The following is a 17,663-nucleotide window of genomic DNA, read 5'->3' on the forward strand; positions in this document are numbered from 1 at the left end:
TGGAGGGGAGAGGCTGAGAAAGACAAACTTTCTGATAGTTATTATTCAGTGTTTCTACCAGATTGTGAACATAGTCGGACAATGCAATATACATCACCTTCTAATAGCGGTGCCCCTCTGGAAGCTGACCATGGTGTTGGAAACGGTCTTATTTCAAATGGAGATAATTTGGTTACTGCAGATGGAGTCATTCTAATCTCACAGAGGACTTGAGGAAGTAATTTGATCCAGGTCATTAAAGTTTTAGCACACTTTTGAATTACTTCTGATGTGAATGAAGGTCCTCTATCACTGTTAATTTGGTGAGGTATTCCGAATCTGGGTATTATTTCATTGCTCAACTTTTGATAGACTACTTCATTCTATCATATATTTTCTACAGGACTTTTTAAGCAGACTACTTTTCTTATCGCAAATGGTATTCAACATTTCTACTGACCTGGTTTCTGGCGATAATCGTTCGGGATAGGGCTCCGAAAAGAGATTAGAATGCATTGTACTTACAGTTCTTAAGTTGTAAACAAAGTCAGTCACGTAAGTACTTCCGCATGTTCTGGTTACGTAATCATGGAAGTCTTCACCGATTCGCGGACGTGAGTTGCACGTGACCGGAAGTGGGAGGCGTACTGAGCCGTTATTTGAAACTTTAAATTTAATTTTATTATTTTTTGGTTTTACAGGTAATTTCGATTTTTTATCGGACCTGTCTATGGTCTTTGAATTATTCTGACCCATGTTCAGTGATTTCCAGAGGGGTTTACACGCTTTGAAGGATTTATGTTAGTATTTTGCTGCGGCACAGCTGAGGTTACTTTAAATTTATTGCTAGCAATTTTTGTTTGGGTGAGCAACTTCTCACTTAACGAGCAGCTTCTCGCAATACAACAGGCAACTTCCTGTGTCTTTCTGCTTTTAATTTACTTTATTCGGGGACTAAGGAAGTCGTCAGTGTATCTCTCTGGATCACTAAGTGAAACTTCGTCAGCATATCCCGTTTCTTTTATAGGTTGATCACTGAGAGAGGTATAATACGGTCTTATATAAATATAAAAGATGCATATTTACCTTCGTCAGGATCCCACTTCTGACACCAAATTTGAAGGAAATTTCCATCCCGGGTTTCCTCCGTGGCGTGAGCGATAAGCAGAGTTTTGTCCTTTCCTTATAAGACTCCTAATTATTCAAAGTAACACTCAGGTATGCCGTTCAGCGGGTTAGTTACAGCGCCGGGAGTAGCTTGGGAGAACAAGGAAACACAGACTGCTTCAGGTTGCTTTCCCATAATCAACTCAAAGGTTTATTAAGTACACAACAGCTTATATAGAGGAAAAAGGTTCGTGTGTCAGCATGTTCTCAGTTCAAACCGGTACAGACCAAATAAGGAAACGTCTTCCTGCCTTGTGAGCAAAGAAGTATCCTTTGTGTAGTTTATCTCTTCAGTTACAATTTATGATCATCCCAGCAAAATACACTCCTAGACATAGAATACAGAGTTCTTTCATTAGTAAATTCTGAAACAAACCACCTGGCTTTTTAACAAGCTCTTTTCTAAAAGATAAGGAAGGGAGGATGGGAGTAAGGAAGTGGTCTCGTCTCTGTGGTATTTTCGACCTTGGGGTACCAGCCTGTGATTCTTACACATCAATACATGGGTCAGAGAGAAAGAGAAAAACAACTAGTAAATGGGCCTTATTGAGTAACAGTTTTCCTGTATAATATCACAATAAAACAATATCCTGTAAATGCTACCATGGTATCAAAATATCACAACAGTTAGTGTTCAAGGAAATAGTTCTACTGGATTTTCCTTGAATAAGCAAATTCTGAACCAGATATATACAACTCAAATTCCTATGATGCACATACTTTGTGAACACATTTTGTACTTCTAAATTGTTGGCGGCATCGTTCATTACATCGTCTATAATTAACAAATTATTCTTGTCTGTAGGCAGAAGGGTGTCATCAGCCAGAGATTCGGGTATACCGTTAACAAAGTTTATGTCTCTTATCTTAAGAAGTTGGTCATATAGTGGCTGCCAGCATGAGTATATATACACAATGTTATCAATGCTGTGTGAAATAATCCTGGAAGCATTTTCAATGACATTTTTGACAAAAAAAAAGTCTTGCCGCAGTTACTGGGACCACTGACCACCATGCTGAACGGGTGCTGCAACCTGGCATCAAACCCCTGATCTAATTTAAAATCCATAAGGCAGGGTTGTATAGTCTGGGAGCACACGGTGCTTGTTGTAGACAACCTTAAGCTTCTTCACAACGGTTTCATTCTTCAAATGAAGCTTCTTTTTATTGCGTTTGATATTATCAGACATAGCCACTAGGTGTGCGTCTGATGCCTGATTGGCTACAAACTTGTGGACTAAACCTTTCAAGGATTCGTGGGTGACAACTTTGGAGTTTTGCGCATTCAGTGTTACGCCTTTACATTTGACCTGTGTTTTGCCCAGCGATGTGTGATACGCGTAGCATTTTGGCCCACCGGAAACAAATTCCACTATGTGATCCTCCACACCCCCCTGCCCAGAAGCTAATTCGCTGGTGAGATCCCCCAGAAAAGGACCTAGAGGAGGCATCCAGTCGCCAGGGCGTGCTGTGAAAATGACACTGTCTGTATCACAATGCAGCACACGCTGCTGCAAGTTTTCTAACAAACCATACAGCATGAGTCTGGCATGTGCAGTGGTCATGGCGCCCACAAAGACATTAACGTCTTTCACACGGGAAGCTCTACCATCGGCGTGGCGCCACTGCACCATGGTGACGTCATCAGAGATGAAACAAAACTTTTTTCTTTTTTTTTTCTTTTTTTTTTCTTTTGCCTGTCCCGTTTGGCTCTTTTGCCATCAGAATTGTTGTCTAAAGGCAAAGAAAGATGCCCAACGGATTTACTTTACCAAATTGACCATCCCAGCCTTGCCGTAATGGTCTATTTGATTCACCTTTTATTGTTTATTTTATTTTCACTTACTGAATACGGGACAGACTTGACTGGGGGAAAGAAGGGGAGAAAGAAAGAGGGAAAGAGAAACAGCTGAGAAGAGGGACAGGGGAGAAGGGCAAAAGACAAAAACCAACAGAACGGGCAGAAAAAAAAGAAAAGAAAAAATGCATATATCGATCACCTGGATCACCTGCTGAGAAAGAAAAAAGAAAACAAGCAGAAGAGAACAAGAGTAATAGAATAAACAACATCACAATGATATATGGGAATATGACAGTAAATACTAAATATTAAACATTATTGTGCAGCACATAAGATCAACAGAACACAGTGTGCTTTGAGGTAGGAGCCAAAAAGGGTGTAGTTTGTGGGTGTGATCACCCGTGTGTACCCCTGTGAGCATGGACACGCTTGTTTTTTTAAAAGGTTCCTTCATGTAATGATCTGCTAGAGGGTGTGGGGGGGCCACAGCCCCGTCCTCCAGGGCATGAAGCAGGTATGGAGGAGATCAAAACTCCAGACATCCAGAGGCCCCCAGAACACAAGAGACCAAGGAAGACCAACAGAGGGGCAGCCGCGCCATTGTCCCAGAAAGAGCTGAGGAGAGTCCCAGACGAGGGCTCACTCAGCAGCCGCGGAGCAGAAGCCAGGGGGAGTTGCAGTGACGCGCCCGTGAGCTCCGCCGGCAGCCAGCTGTGCCTGAGTGACCGAGCCCCAGGCCGGGAGGCCGGGGGCACCCCACCTCCGAAGTGGCCCGAGCGAGCCCCAGGCTCCAGGCCCCGATAAGTGGCCGCCAAGGAGTGAGCCGGTGTGTACCTGGACGCCCATCCCCAGACACAAAGAACCACCAACGCACCAATGTCTGAGGGAGTCCGCCACTGGCAGGGGAAGTGGTGGTGGGGGGAGATAGGCCTCCAAACCTTGGAGGGCCTGAGATGTCCCCAGAGAGGTGGCGTCTGACACCCAACCTGACATATAGACACAGACATACAGGCCCACACAGATATAAACATCCATTCCCACCCTCATGCTCTCATATGCACTTACTCCACACTCAACCAACGTGGAGACAGACATAAAGAGACGCTGTACACACGATCACACTCCCCAAGCGTACTCTACGAACCGGGTCTAGGTACCCTTGCCCCTGGAGGGGGGAACTGCACCCAGACCCAGGTGGTGTTACCCTTTTCCCTGTGGTGGGGGGAGGCAGACCGCCCCGACTCCGCAGCAGCAGGGAGGCCCCACACTCCAGACCGCAGTCGGACGGCCAACTCCTCCTCCTAGCCCCCCCGCTCCAGCAGGCCGCAGAGAATGGGGGTGAGAGAAGACTCCAAACCTCCCTCCACCCGCTCATTGTAGTGTTGATGCATGTGTGTTCTAAGGTGCATTTAAAACCCAGGAGGGCATGGAGCTACCTGCCAGAGAGCAGCAGGTAAGCGCATGGTCCCTCCTGCTAGCCCTCAATGTCTACGTGTATTTAAAATTGAGAGGTGGGCAACGACGCCAGGGGTGAGGTGTACACCCTGATGGTAATTTGGATTCCGTGTATCGTGCCCACCCCCAAGATCCTATATGTACTGTATGTGTAATGAGAGTGTGAGTAATGTGAATGTCTAAGTTGTGGGATAAAATTGAGGCAGAGGCAGCCAGAAGGGGACAGAGAGGGAGGGGGGGGGGGGGGGTAGCCTCCTCTGCACCCTGGTGACATACCCCTATTCCAAGGTCCTGCATGTGTGGGTGGTTGTGGTGGAGCGGGAAGAGGGAGGCAGCTGGAGATGGGGAGGGAAGGAAGGGAGGGGCAAGTGACCCCTCCCTGGGGCCAGCTCCCCCGCTGACCCCAGTAGGCACCCCCATACTCCGCGACCCGCCAGGGAAAGGGGGCCCAGGCCCATCCAGACCGGGGCCCAGTGCAGCAGCGCCTCCCGGACCTACAGAGCCCGGGACAGTCCACCCAACCCCACCACAGAGAAAACTGCACCCACCTCACCATCCACTCATCTTCCAGACTACATAAGACAATAAACGCCCAGGCTGAGATTTTCCTCCACCTCTCCTGTATCTCCCCCTCCTGCAGAGAGAGTTCCTGAAGAGAGGAAAGTTCCTGCAAGATGTGACAATCTCCCCCACCAGTTGAAGAGCCCCCCAGGTGGCTCGACGCACCGGCGGCACCCTGCTCCAGGGCTGGGCCCCCATACACCCACCCGCCCACAACCCCGGCAACACACCAACCAGGACCCAAGCCCCCGAGGCCCGGCCCGGGCCCCAGCCCAGAGACGGAGCGCCCCCAGAACCTCACGCCCATCCCGGACCCACCCAGGGGCAGCCAGGCTACCAGGTCAGTAACCCACGTCCGTCAGCACAGACCCTCCCCTAGCCCCGCTGCACGCAGCCGCGAGGAAACAGTCACCTGAGAGCCAACAGAGCCCCTAACCGGACATGACCGCTACCCCGGGTTGAGCCCCCCAAGGAAGATGCCTCCGGGGAACCCCCCGACGCCCTAAGCCTGTCCCTACCCCCACACCAATCACAACAGTGAAGGCGGGACCAAACTATGACCCCCCACTAGGTGATGGAGCTGATCAAAGGTGCCCAGAGCAGGAGATGAAACAAAACTGCCGCACGTCGTACTGGTTGCTGAACATTAGCTGGCTAAACCTGGACGGGTCTGTGATGAGCTCAGATGACGCCATGTTTGACCTCATACTGAAACAACCCCATAACGAGTTTAGCAACAGCTTGTTGCAGTTTCAAACAGCTTTATTTACGCATATTTTGGACGGATCTAGCATTATTCCCTCCTTTTCATGATACATGTCTATGTATTCTTGCTGTTCGTTAGGGGTTTTCACATGTTCTGGATACCCCGAGGCCTCCTGTTTAAGTTTTAGAAAGGCTTTCACATAGTCTTTAAACAATGTGTCAGTCTTGTTGGGGAAATGCCACACCTCATCAATAGAAACAAGCTTGTATCCTTGCTCAACAGCTTTTTCTTTTTTTTTTAAATATAAATTTTATTGCTTTTTGCAACAACATACAAAGGTTTGTTTTCCCAATAATATGCTGCTGTAATAGGAACCCTTTTTCCCCGCCCTCACCTCCCACCCTGCTCTCTTCCAAACCTACAACAAAATAAAAAAAAAAAAAAAAAAACCCACATAGAATATGTATACATTTGTACAATATGTGGCATTTATGCATATTCAAGGAAACAAAAAAGAAAGGAGAGAAAAAAAAAAGTAGACAATAGAAATAGCTAGCACATACTAAACAATTTTCTCCTCATCCACACTCCTGCAGGAGTTGTCCGATGTTTACTTCTTTTATAAAGTTTTTAAATGGCTTCCAAATTTCATCAAAATATGTTAACTTGTTTTTGAGAAAGTACGTTATCCTTTCCATTGCCATACACTGTGCCAAAGAATTTATCCAAGCACCAATAGCAGGAGGATCTGATGTTTTCCAATTTAATGCAATCATACGTTTTGCCTGTAATGTACAATAATCCATAAACTTAATTTGATGGGCTCTTAGTTTAAGATTTTTAGAATACACTTGTAATAGCAACATTTCTACATCTAAAGCAGTGACAGTTCAGGCACAGTGACAGTGAACGGGTGTTGAAAGGTACATGGGTCTCATTTGAGCTTGAAAAAACCTGCTCAACAGCTTTTTCAAGCTCAAATGAGACCCATGTACCTTTCAACACCTGTTCACTGTCACTGTGCCCGCAGGCAGTGAGCTGATTCTGGTCTTCAGCGCACATGCTGCAGAGTGGAAACATCAGTTTACCGTGGCACCTGTAGGGAAGGACGGGGTGAAAAAGCCCTCTTGGTGGCAGTACTGTGCATTTAACAAAGCCGAAATAATTTTCTAGCCTGTCAAAGTTGCTGTAAATGATTTGAGGGTGTCCTACAGGATAATCTTTTTTAGATTGCACTGTGGGATAGAGGCTGGTGAAGTCGTAGTAAAATATTTTTTCATCACACGCAGCCTTGTGGTACAGTTTTAGAGCATTTGTGCGACCGCCAAAAAGGGCGTCTCGGGGATTTAGGCGTTCTGGCCTTCTGTATGTGTGCATGAAAGCCACAACTGCAGGGTCTGTCTGCTTCAGGGCAGCCCATTCACACTCCCACATCACAACAACGGGCAAATGGTATTGCGATCTCAGTGCATCCACTTTGTCACAAAACATACGGTGCAGCAGTCCATAGGATGCTTTGCTGACAGGATTAACTTCACTCTCGGGGTAGCATTTAACACATCCATGGTGAAAACATCCTGCAAATTCGTAAGCCGTGTTAGTTGTGGGGTCAAAGCCGTCCACAAAATACAGTCCAACCCTATGCTCGCCTCCTCTGAGAGCGTGTTTTATCACTGTGTTGTTTGTGTGGGTCACATATTGAAGCCATTCAATAGAGACGTTTGAAAACGTCTTATTCTGCTCAACGTATGCACCATCATACATGAGAGCGAGCATGTCTCTAGGCAGAAACAGTGTTTTATACACACCTATACTGAATGCAGCCAGGGTGGTGTGCATGAATGGATCAACCTGTGTACAATCCAGCAGCGTGTCACGATAAATGCTGCATGCTTTACGCAGGACGTCAACATCATTAACACAGTAGCGCCTGAGTTCGGTCTGAAAATCAAAGGGTTTCTGTGAGGCGGTCTGGTACTATTCCATGAAGCTCACCTTATCACTTTCAGACATGCGCTCATAGCCGTAGAAGGAGGGGTTTGGGTATGGACCAACATAATACTCATTATCCCTAGTGTTGAATCTGTGTGGGAAATGACCCTTCTGCAGGTCTTGAAAACCTAAAGCAGAGGGTATTTTGGCAAGACCCATGGGCAAAAAGCTGAACGAATCAATCCACCGCTGGTCATAGTCCCTGTCATGCATCAGAATCACACGGCTCCCTCTCATTGTGACGGTAGGTGTTATACATTGCTTGACAAAGTACTCCAAAAGTATGTAGTTATCAAAGCCAGATGCATTATGTGCTATGAAAGTGTACCCCCGAAACCTCGGGCGTCTGTAATGCTGCACAAACGCCTCCACACATTTTAATGTATTAAATGTGAACTTGTTGCCCTTCAGATCAGACGCACACACAAAGTTGGCCTCATGTTTGCCGTTGTGATACCGTGTCTCAAAATCATATAAAATATATTTATCACAAGGTTTCTGTTGTTCAACGGGCTGTATGAAACACTGATGCTCAGAGTCCCCTGCTAATTTAGGCTCGCGGCAGTGCTCGCATTTAGGCTGGACACATCTGTGTGGTGATTTTTTTGATTCTTTATATGTGACACCGCAACTCATGCAATGCTTCATATTGTCACACGGGACCATGTTGTGTTTTATTTCTGGTAATTTGTGTTGTTGGTAACAGTGTTGTGATTTGCAGACGCGGTTACAGTCACTGCATTTCACTGTGGTACCACTGTGGTGGTGACAGAGTGTGAAACATACGTTGCATCTATGTTTACAGCTGTGATAGAGCGGTGATTCATATGTATTGTAACAAAAATTACACACATAGGATGCCCCGAGAAAAGCTGCTGGCTTTTCAATCAGGTGATAGTGTTCATTGTGTAGGTACAGCATTACAGTGTTTGGATTTGGCTCATCGTGTGTGAAGAAACTAAGCTGACGTTTACGTGATAATAGATTACTATCTTAATGTTTAGGTGCTTCTCAAATTTGCAGACATCAGAGAATGATACTGTCTGTGTGTCGCATAGACCTACTTGAGCATGTAACTGTTTAGCAGTAGCATGTTTTTCATGCTCAGGGGATGTTGGGTTTAATGAATGGGCTATGCACAGTGAAAAGCACAAATTGTTGTGCGTGTTGTTTGGTGTGTACAAATGTTTACCCTTCTTTGAGAGAATCTCATCATAAGGAATGTTTGCCAGTTTTAAGCGAGCCCCACCGCTACTGTTTTGTGCAACCGTGACAATAAACTCTAATTCATCATCACTGATAGATTCATCGTTACTTTGCATAACTTGTGCTATTTGTTCGAGAAACAGGTCAGGATCATACTGATTATCAGGATTTAAAACAGCTTGAACATCAGAAGCCAGTGAGGGCCCACGTAGGACCACATTTAGAACACAAGCCTGCTGAGATCCAGCCACTGCTCTATCTATCACATTAGCTAAGCAACTTCTAACTCTTTCTGGCACTTGTTCTGGATCATCGAGACTTATGTCCCTAAAATCAAGGCGCTCGCGCAGTTCTCGGGCGTTGAAATTAGGTATCTCTCTGATGCTAAGCTGACTGTGACTGCCAGACCCAGACTGAACAAGGGGTCCGACAGCTGCAGCACCTGTTTGTGAATGGATAACACTTAAGGTATTTCCATTGTTTGAGGGGCTGTGTGGTGATGTCTCAACAACAGCAGCCTCAGTATCTGCAGTAGTGTCAGCAGCCAGATGAGCATGTGCGCTAGGTGCACAGACCCTATCAGGCGTGACAGAAGCTCCGGTAATAAGGCAATCGGCGGCAGCTTGAGTAACAACAGTCCCTGCAACAGTAACACCAGTGGCTACAGGCAAATCCGAATGTGTTTCGGCTGGTTGATCAACAGCATCATCAGCAACGGGTTCAGAATGAGTTGGACAGGCGGGCTCATTAGACACACCGCTACATGCTGCAGCGAGACTATTAAGTGTTGCATGCAAGACTTGACAATTGCTTACTAATTGTGCAGCCGCATGGTTAAAAGCGTCAAAGTCAAACCATTTAGCTTGATTGGAGGTACCATCATTGTGTTTGAATAATTTACGGGGTGGATCCATGGTGTGGATTTTAAGTCACCTATTTACACTCAACAAAAGTATAAACGCAACACTTTTGTTTTTGCTCCCATTCCCCATGGGATGGACGTAGAGACCTAAAATTCATTCCAGATACACAATATAACCATCCCTCCCAAACAGTGGTCACAAATCAGTCCAAATGTGTGGTAGTGGGTAGGGCTGAACGATTATGGAAAATAATCTAATTGCGATTTTTTGCCCCAATATTGCGATTGCGATGCGATATGCGATTATTTTTTAAGGTCTTTGTCTTCTGTATTATTAAACAAAGACAAGCAATACATCATATAGTATGGCCAATACTATATTACATTAATTTTAAACTGTTCTTTCCTGGAAGACAGACCTCTGTTATGATGACATGAGGTGATGCATGAATTGATGACTGACATTTTTATTTAACTTCTTCAATCACAACAGTATATTTGAACATACACAATAGTTTATTTTTAGCTTACAAACATCTGAGCATAAAGTGCTGACAAGGAACCCTGGTGTAAACATTAAAATGAAAGTCAGTACAATGTGCAGATTGCAGAAATATACATAAAAAAAATCAGTGGCTTTACCACACTCAGTTTTTCGACATCTGTGAACTACTAGACAGTCATTCAATTAAAAAATAATATTAAATAAATAAAACTAATAAATAAAAAATACACACATCTTACTGATCTCTGCAGTCAGTAACATTACACATAAAGTGCAAACATAATAGCAATTGTATAAACACACACACAAACACGCCTTTAAAGTTTAAAGGCGTGAAATTGGACGGTCTAGCCTTCTGATTAGCTAATCAGAAGGCTAGTTCTGATTAGCGTCACCGCTGTCTCGGTGGAGTTTAATAAACTCGGCCGTCTGCTTCTTGCTATCTAAAATATAACCAGACACTGGTGTAAATTCTCGACTGTCTCATACTTCTGTTTAATAAGTTTTCTGTTTGACGTTTAGTCAGCTGTGTGAAAACCAAGGAGGAACCCACCCGGGGGATTAATAAAGTTTTATTTTATCTAATCTAATAACTTTAATCTCAGCCAAACCGATTTACTCACGAACAAACAAAACACTGAAAAAAGCCCAACAATAAAATTTTTAGGTTGTCTAAGTGACTTATATATTACGTTTAACCCGAGCAGCGAAACTCCGCGGTGATCTGAAAATGATGTGCCGGGAGTTGTGCCGTTCTCGGCCGCATCAGTAACCCTCGAGCTCCCGGCTAGCTGTCGAGCTGGTGGGTAGCAGACGCCTCTGAAAACGTCGAAGCACTTTTGCAAATATGGGATATCTTGATAAACCGAGCAGATATTTGATGTTTACACAACTACTTTCTCGCCTGAAAATATGTTAAAAGTTTATTTTGTGACCCAGAAAGATTAGTATGAGTAATTTTAAAACTTAGTAGCGGCCGCCATTGCTGGAAACTGGAGTTTGGCTGGGCCGCGCTATGAATTCTGGGATATGGTAGTAATTTGGACAGCCTTCGGCGCGTCGCTGTGACGTAATCGGTCTACAAATGCGGCCTCAGGAGGATGCAGCCCATGAATTGTATAATATAATCGCAGTATAATCGCAGCCTTTGCGGTTAGAAAATTGCACTTGATCATGTCGCGATATTATCGCAAATGCGATATATCGTTCAGCCCTAGTAGTGGGCACATCTGCTATATTGAGATAATCCATCCCACCTCACAGGTGTGCCACATCAGGATGCTGATCTGACATCATGAGTAGTGCACAGGTGTACCTTATACTGCCCACAACAAAAGGCCACCCTGGAATGTGCAGTTTTGTCTCACAGCAAAATGCCACAGATGCCACAAGCAATGAAGGGAGCGTGCAATTGGCATGCTGACTAGGGATGGGTATCGTTTAGGTTTTATCCGATACCGGTGCCAAATCGGTACTTTTGAAACGGTGCCGGTGCTCAAACGGTGCTCAAACCGGTGCTTAAAGAATGGAGAACACAAAATTGGTCCAAAAACCTCTCATGTTCAGCTGTTTTTTGTAAAAATATAACAATGTTAGCCTTTTCTGCAGCTATGGGGCATATATGGTATCACTCTTGGCTGGAAGCAGTGCTTAAACAATGGAAAAAAACACAAACTTTGTCCTAAACCGCTCATGTTTAACTGTTTTCCACTTTTTCTTTGGTCATTTTAGCCTTTTTAGCCAGGGTGAAGGGAGTATCTGCCATCAAACAAGAGGACAGCCGCATGTAGCTATGATGATGTTTGCTAGTTCACCTTACATGCATTAATGTAATAACGTGGTTAGCCTACTCAACGTAAATTAGCTACTCACGCAGAGAAGAACGGCTGCTGCCACCATCATCCGTCATCATTTCTGCTACACTGGCAGGGCTAGGGGCCAGGACTCTCCTCTTCGTGTTTTTGGGGGATGTTGCATAACAGGCAACCCACCCGCAGTAGATGTGCTCGGTGTGAGGTCTCGCAGCAAGCTATCAAATACGGCGCATTTCTGGGCTTTTAAAAAAAACGCTATGCGTCGCCAGGTGTTTCATCGGATTTGAGGTGTTACCTCCTTTGACAGTATCACAGTATCAGCTTAAAGCACTTGTTGCTGCTGAGTTTGCATATTTTGCTATGAAGTACAGCCAGACTTTTGACCGCTTCGCCATGGACATTTTTAATCTGTAGCTCTGCTCTAACAGAACGTACGTACCTGGCCCCGCCTACTATCCTCGGAAACGTAAAATGATTGGCTAGAATCTAAAGTGTATCACAGCTCAGGAAAAAAAAGCACCGAAATAAAGCACCGAAATGTGCGCTGCTTTTCGGTCTGGTTACTACCGTTTATGTCAGAACCGGTGCCATCATGGCACCGGACACCGGTACCCATCCCTAATGCTGACAGCAGGAATGTCAACCAGATCTGTCGCCCGTGCATTGAATGTTCATTTCTCAACCATAAGCCGTCTCCACAGGCGTTTCAGAGAATATGGCAGCACATCCAACCGGCCTCACAACCGCAGACCTCGTGTAACCACACCAGCCCAGGACCTCCACATCCAGCAGGTTCACCTCCAAGATCGTCTGAGACCAGCCACCCAGACAGCTGCTGGAACAATTGGTTTGCACAACCAAACAATTTCTGCACAAACTGTCAGAAACCGTCTCAGGGACGCTCAACTGCATGCCCGTCGTCCTCATCAGGGTCTTGACCTGACTCCAGCTCATCGCCGTAACAGACTTGTGTGGGCAAATGCTCACATTCGATGGCGTCTGGCACGTTGGAGAGGTGTGCGCTTCACGGATGAATCATGGTTCACATTGTTCAGGGCAGATGGCAGCTGAGAATGTCCCAGTTCTTGCATGGCCAGCATACTCACTGGACATGTCACCCATTGAGCATGTTCGGGATGTGCTTGACCGGCGTATACGAAAGCGTGTACCAGTTCCCACGAATATCCAACAACCTCGCACAGCCATTGAAGTGGAGTGGACCAACATTCCACAGGCCACAATTGACAATCTGATAGACTCCATGCAACGATGTGTTGCACTGCATGAGGCAAATGGTGGTCACACCAGATACTGACCGGTTCTGGGTCCCCAGACCCCCAATAGCGCAAAAAACTGCACATTCCAGGGTGGCCTTTTGTTGTGGGCAGTCTGAGGTACACCTGTGCACTACTCATGATGTCAGATCAGCATCCTGATGTGGCACACCTGTGAGGTGGGATGGATTATCTCAATATAGCAGCTGTGCCCACTACCACACATTTGGACTGATTTGTGACCACTGTTTGGGAGGGATGGTTATATTGTGTATCTGGAATGAATTTTAGGTCTCTGCGTCCATCCCATGGGGAATGGGAGCAGTAACAAAGGTGTTGCGTTTATATTTTTGTTGAGTGTAGAATGGTGGTATTTATGAGACGTAATACACCCGAGGTATTGTTTATTGTCTGGTGGATACTAGTTAAAACTCCCGCTATTTCTTGCAAGTTCCCCGGTACTGCTTCTTGATGTTGGTTGACTATAGCCGCTATTTCTTGCAAGTTCACTTGTACTGCTTGTTTATGTTCGTTAAGTTTAGCTGCTATTTCTTGCATGAGTTTAGCTGCTATTTCTTGAACATCCCTCTGTACTGTTTGTTGATGTTGACTTAGTTTAGCATCTATCAAAGATAATATATCATTTTTTGAAGCATAATGGCTCTGTTCAAAAGTAGAGGTGTTTGCTGCTGCATTTAAGTATGCGTCATATGCCTGTGATATTTGCGAGTCTGTTATGCAACATTCTTCAAAACCAATGTCTGAATCACTGTTGTTGTTTCTGAGACGTTCTGGCATGGTGGGTATGTCATTTATATTAAAATCTGATAGACTGTACTCAAAAACATCGCTGAAATCACTAGGCAGACACTCACTCACTGGTATGTGTGGTCCTGTGATGAAGATTGCTTCCGAGTCACTGTTGTTGCCCAAAGATTGTGGGTTTTCTGGTTGTTGTTGTTCTGGGAGTTCGATATCGCGTAAATATTCCAAAAACATCAAGGGGTCTTCATGGGGTTCATAGTGGTAAGGGGTTGTGTGATCACTGTGGAGATAGAAGGGTGTTAGAAACAAATATATATACATGGTGTATCATTTCAAAAACAGGATGTGTTTGGCTCTTTTGATTTATTTTTGCCTATACTCACACATTGTTCTGCGTTATTCCGGATGGCCCCGGTTCTTGACACGCTGCGTACTCTGTCTCAGGCCTGGTGTATTAGAACATTTGTAAATATTTAAAACCTTTCTTCCTTTAAATTGAGTGTCATGTATAGAGACTTGTATACATACCTAGCGTATGGCTTGGTCTTATTGCACCCGCTTCTGTAGGTTTTTCTGGACAACTTATTGACCCTGTGCCCAGGGGATAAGCCCAGTTAATACAAGGTTTAAACAAACACGCATATATTTAAAACATGTGTAACACCGTATTTACCTTGTGTTTTTTAGAGGTGTAGTTTGCCCAATATAGCTTTGTGATCCTGTAGAAACAAAGAGAAATATACATTTAAATGTTACTATGTGAGAAACAGGTAAGATTGCTTCTAAAACAATGAGGCACAGACTGTTTTGTGTGAACTGATGACTGTTTTTTAAAAAGAAGAAACACAGACCTTCTGTAAGTGACACGTGTGGTGCCCCGATGTGCCAATCTCCTAAAAATCAGGCTTTTGTTTAGAAAAAGAAAACAGTTTGAATATTTTATGATATACTGGGGTATACATTTAAGAATCCATTAATAGTCTTGTTTTACTTACCATATATGTTGTCCATGTTAAAAAAGAACGCTGTTAGGTTTGCTGACCGCGCTGATGAACGAAGTGTTATGCTCTCAAGGGCCCGTTGTGAAGTAGTGTGGAAGAATGCAGGGTGTCTGATTAGGGTGTTTTTATATAGGCGGGGCTACTTTCAGTTGACCTATGAGATGTAGAGATAAAAGAGCAGGATGTAAGGAAGAAAGGTGGAAAGTCTTTGGAGACTCTGTTGGACATGGCCTCTGACATGATAGGATAAGATAATGGAATTAACTGTTTGTTTGTTTGTAATTAAAAAATGTGGAAAGTATGGAACTACAGTTGGCCCCTAATGTAGTTAAATCATCTATGTGTAATCATCGAGTCTAACTGTTGCAGACTGGTAGATACATGATGAGATAAGATAATGGAATTAACTGTTTGTGAAGAAACACCTTTGGGCTGGGATACTCTTGATAAGGGAGCCTCTTTTGTTTGCTTCATGACTTCTTTTGCAGACTGTTGGGAGGCTAACTGCAACCGCCTCTGTCTAACTGTTACAGAGTGTGGCTAGGTGTGAATATACAGGTATATTACTACTTCCCACATTACCACCTTCAACAAATCTCTCCCACTTCCTCCAGTTTTTATGAAATTGGTCCATTTTGAGGTTAAAAAAGTAAGTTTTTCCATTCTATATATGTCCTCCATTATTCCTATCCAATCTTTCTTTGTTGGGGGCTCTTTCTCCAGCCACCTCCTGGTAAGCGCTTTGTCCCTTAAGGAGGCTGCTGATGGGATATCGCCCAAATACACAGTACAGAAATCCAAATTTAATTTGAGACCAGTCACCAAGTAAATTGATTCGACCACTTCACTCCAGTATGGTTGGATTATTGGGCATTTCCAAAATATATGAAAATGATCTGCCATGTTTTCCCCACAGTTTCTCCAGCATTGTCCATCTGTCAGTTGACCTTTTTGTTTGTATTTTATTTTGGGTGTTATAAAAAACCTAATAAACCTAAAATGTTACATGTGAATTCCCTCCAATAACCTGAACTAGTAGTTTCCATCTGTGTTCTACATATATTTAACCAACTGTCCTCTGATATGTTGATTTTAGCCTCCGTCTCCCATTTAATTTTAATATAATTGGTTGATTGATCCTTAAGTGATTGTAGGTTCCGATAGAGTTTAGCAATCAATTTATTTTTAATCTGACCTTTATAAGCTTATTTTATAACGGGGACTAGGCCTTCACTATGTTCTTCTGTAGTTTTTATATTACTATTGAAATAGGACCTGACTTGGAGATATCTGAAAAAATCTTGGTTTTCCAAACCATAGGTGTCTCTTAATTTTTCTAAACTTTGTAATTCTTCTTTTCCTAACAATGAGCAAAATGGGAGCTATAAATCTTTGTGCAAAACTTCCAGTCAATCCAGCTAATAGATATTTCATTCTTTAAAAAAGTGGTATCCCCACACCCCAGCCAAGATCGCTGTCATTGGAGACACATCATGTATATGTTTTTGTTTTTTAATCTAGTAATGAATGATATATTATAGGTGCATCTTACGTTTTGAAAAATAAACTTGTCAGTGCCCTCCATTTATACAGATTGTATATAGTAATGACCTCACTAGTTAACATGAATGATTAAATATTTTAATTAGTTGTTTTATATATGCAACCTGTAGGTGACTTTGATGAAGAACCTGGAAGTGTACGGGTTGGATCCTGCAGTTGTCGCCAGTGTTTTGCAGCATAGAGTTCAGGCCAGCTCTGTCTTGCAGCCTGTCCCCGGAGCCAAGGACAAAGTCTTGGTCCAGATCCAAGGAAACCAGATTCAACAAGTTGGCAAATTGCTGCTGGGTATGGACCTTTAGGGAATTCAGTATTTTATCATAATTCCTTCATCTGCACAAATAAAGTCATTTTGTCTATTATTCTCCTTTCAGATCATTATCAAATTCCTCGGAAATACATTCAAGGATTAGAAAAAGCTCCAAAGGGTGGCAAGAAAAAATAGTATTTCAACAAATTGTACCAGCACTTTGAAGTGTTTAACTGTTTTATTGTGTGTAAACAGAATTACAATAAACTCTTCACTGTCCTTTAAATAAAGCTGATCTGGTGTCAAATGCTAAAGGTGGATGAATGAAGTTCTCATTATTGTTCTGCTGTGGCTCCCAAATGTATTTCAGGTTAAAGTTGATGATGGGGTCGGACAAAACGACCAATATGTTTTTCACTTTAAGGTAATTGGATTCTGATGGCAACAAAGAACATTGAGAGGAAACAATTTCCTTAGCTTTAGACGTACTGAGAAACATCTCTGTCGGCAAATGTGTCCTAACAGCTGACTGTATGCAGTTTTGTCAGCAGGCACACCATTAAAGTGTCATATATTCAGCTGGACTGTACAAAAGGAAACAAAAAACACCTGCTTTAAACTGATTTATTTCTAGTTTATTTGTAATTTAATATCACCCAAACTTAAAAGCACAGCATCAACAGTGATTATTCTTGCCATAGTCAAGGTTTTTGTTTATTAAAGTAATCTGCGCGAGACTCAGTCGCTTTTTTAATCTTGTGCATA

General features: G+C 43.7%; 2 protein-coding genes across 15 annotated transcripts in view; one reads left to right on the forward strand and one right to left on the reverse strand.

The window, feature by feature from the left end:
* LOC308407126 (uncharacterized protein) overlaps positions 1–16,755 on the reverse strand; it is a 29,399-nt gene extending 12,644 nt beyond the window's left edge. Inside the window, exons 1-6 of one of the 14 annotated variants that reach the window (XM_080898591.1) lie at positions 15,083–16,755; positions 14,939–14,980; positions 14,761–14,806; positions 14,616–14,678; positions 14,471–14,533; positions 6,667–14,367 (exon numbers count right to left, since the gene is read on the reverse strand). In XM_080898591.1, coding sequence (XP_080754717.1) covers positions 13,665–14,367; positions 14,471–14,533; positions 14,616–14,678; positions 14,761–14,806; positions 14,939–14,980; positions 15,083–15,098 — 933 coding nt within the window. In that variant the 5' untranslated portion in view covers positions 15,099–16,755 and the 3' untranslated portion in view covers positions 6,667–13,664. Of the gene's footprint in view, positions 1–12; positions 3,156–6,666 lie in introns of those variants that run through there. The other 13 variants (XM_080898590.1, XM_080898589.1, XM_080898598.1 and 10 more) reach the window with 13 other exon arrangements.
* eif2d (eukaryotic translation initiation factor 2D) overlaps positions 1–17,663 on the forward strand; it is a 61,171-nt gene extending 43,508 nt beyond the window's left edge. Inside the window, exons 14-15 of the mRNA XM_080898586.1 lie at positions 16,762–16,936; positions 17,023–17,663. Coding sequence (XP_080754712.1) covers positions 16,762–16,936; positions 17,023–17,093 — 246 coding nt within the window. The 3' untranslated portion in view covers positions 17,094–17,663. The remainder of the gene's footprint in view (positions 1–16,761; positions 16,937–17,022) is intronic.

The sequence above is a fragment of the Rhamphochromis sp. 'chilingali' genome (genome assembly GCF_963969265.1).
Source record: "Rhamphochromis sp. 'chilingali' genome assembly, chromosome: 12".
Classification (NCBI taxonomy): domain Eukaryota; kingdom Metazoa; phylum Chordata; class Actinopteri; order Cichliformes; family Cichlidae; genus Rhamphochromis; species Rhamphochromis sp. 'chilingali'.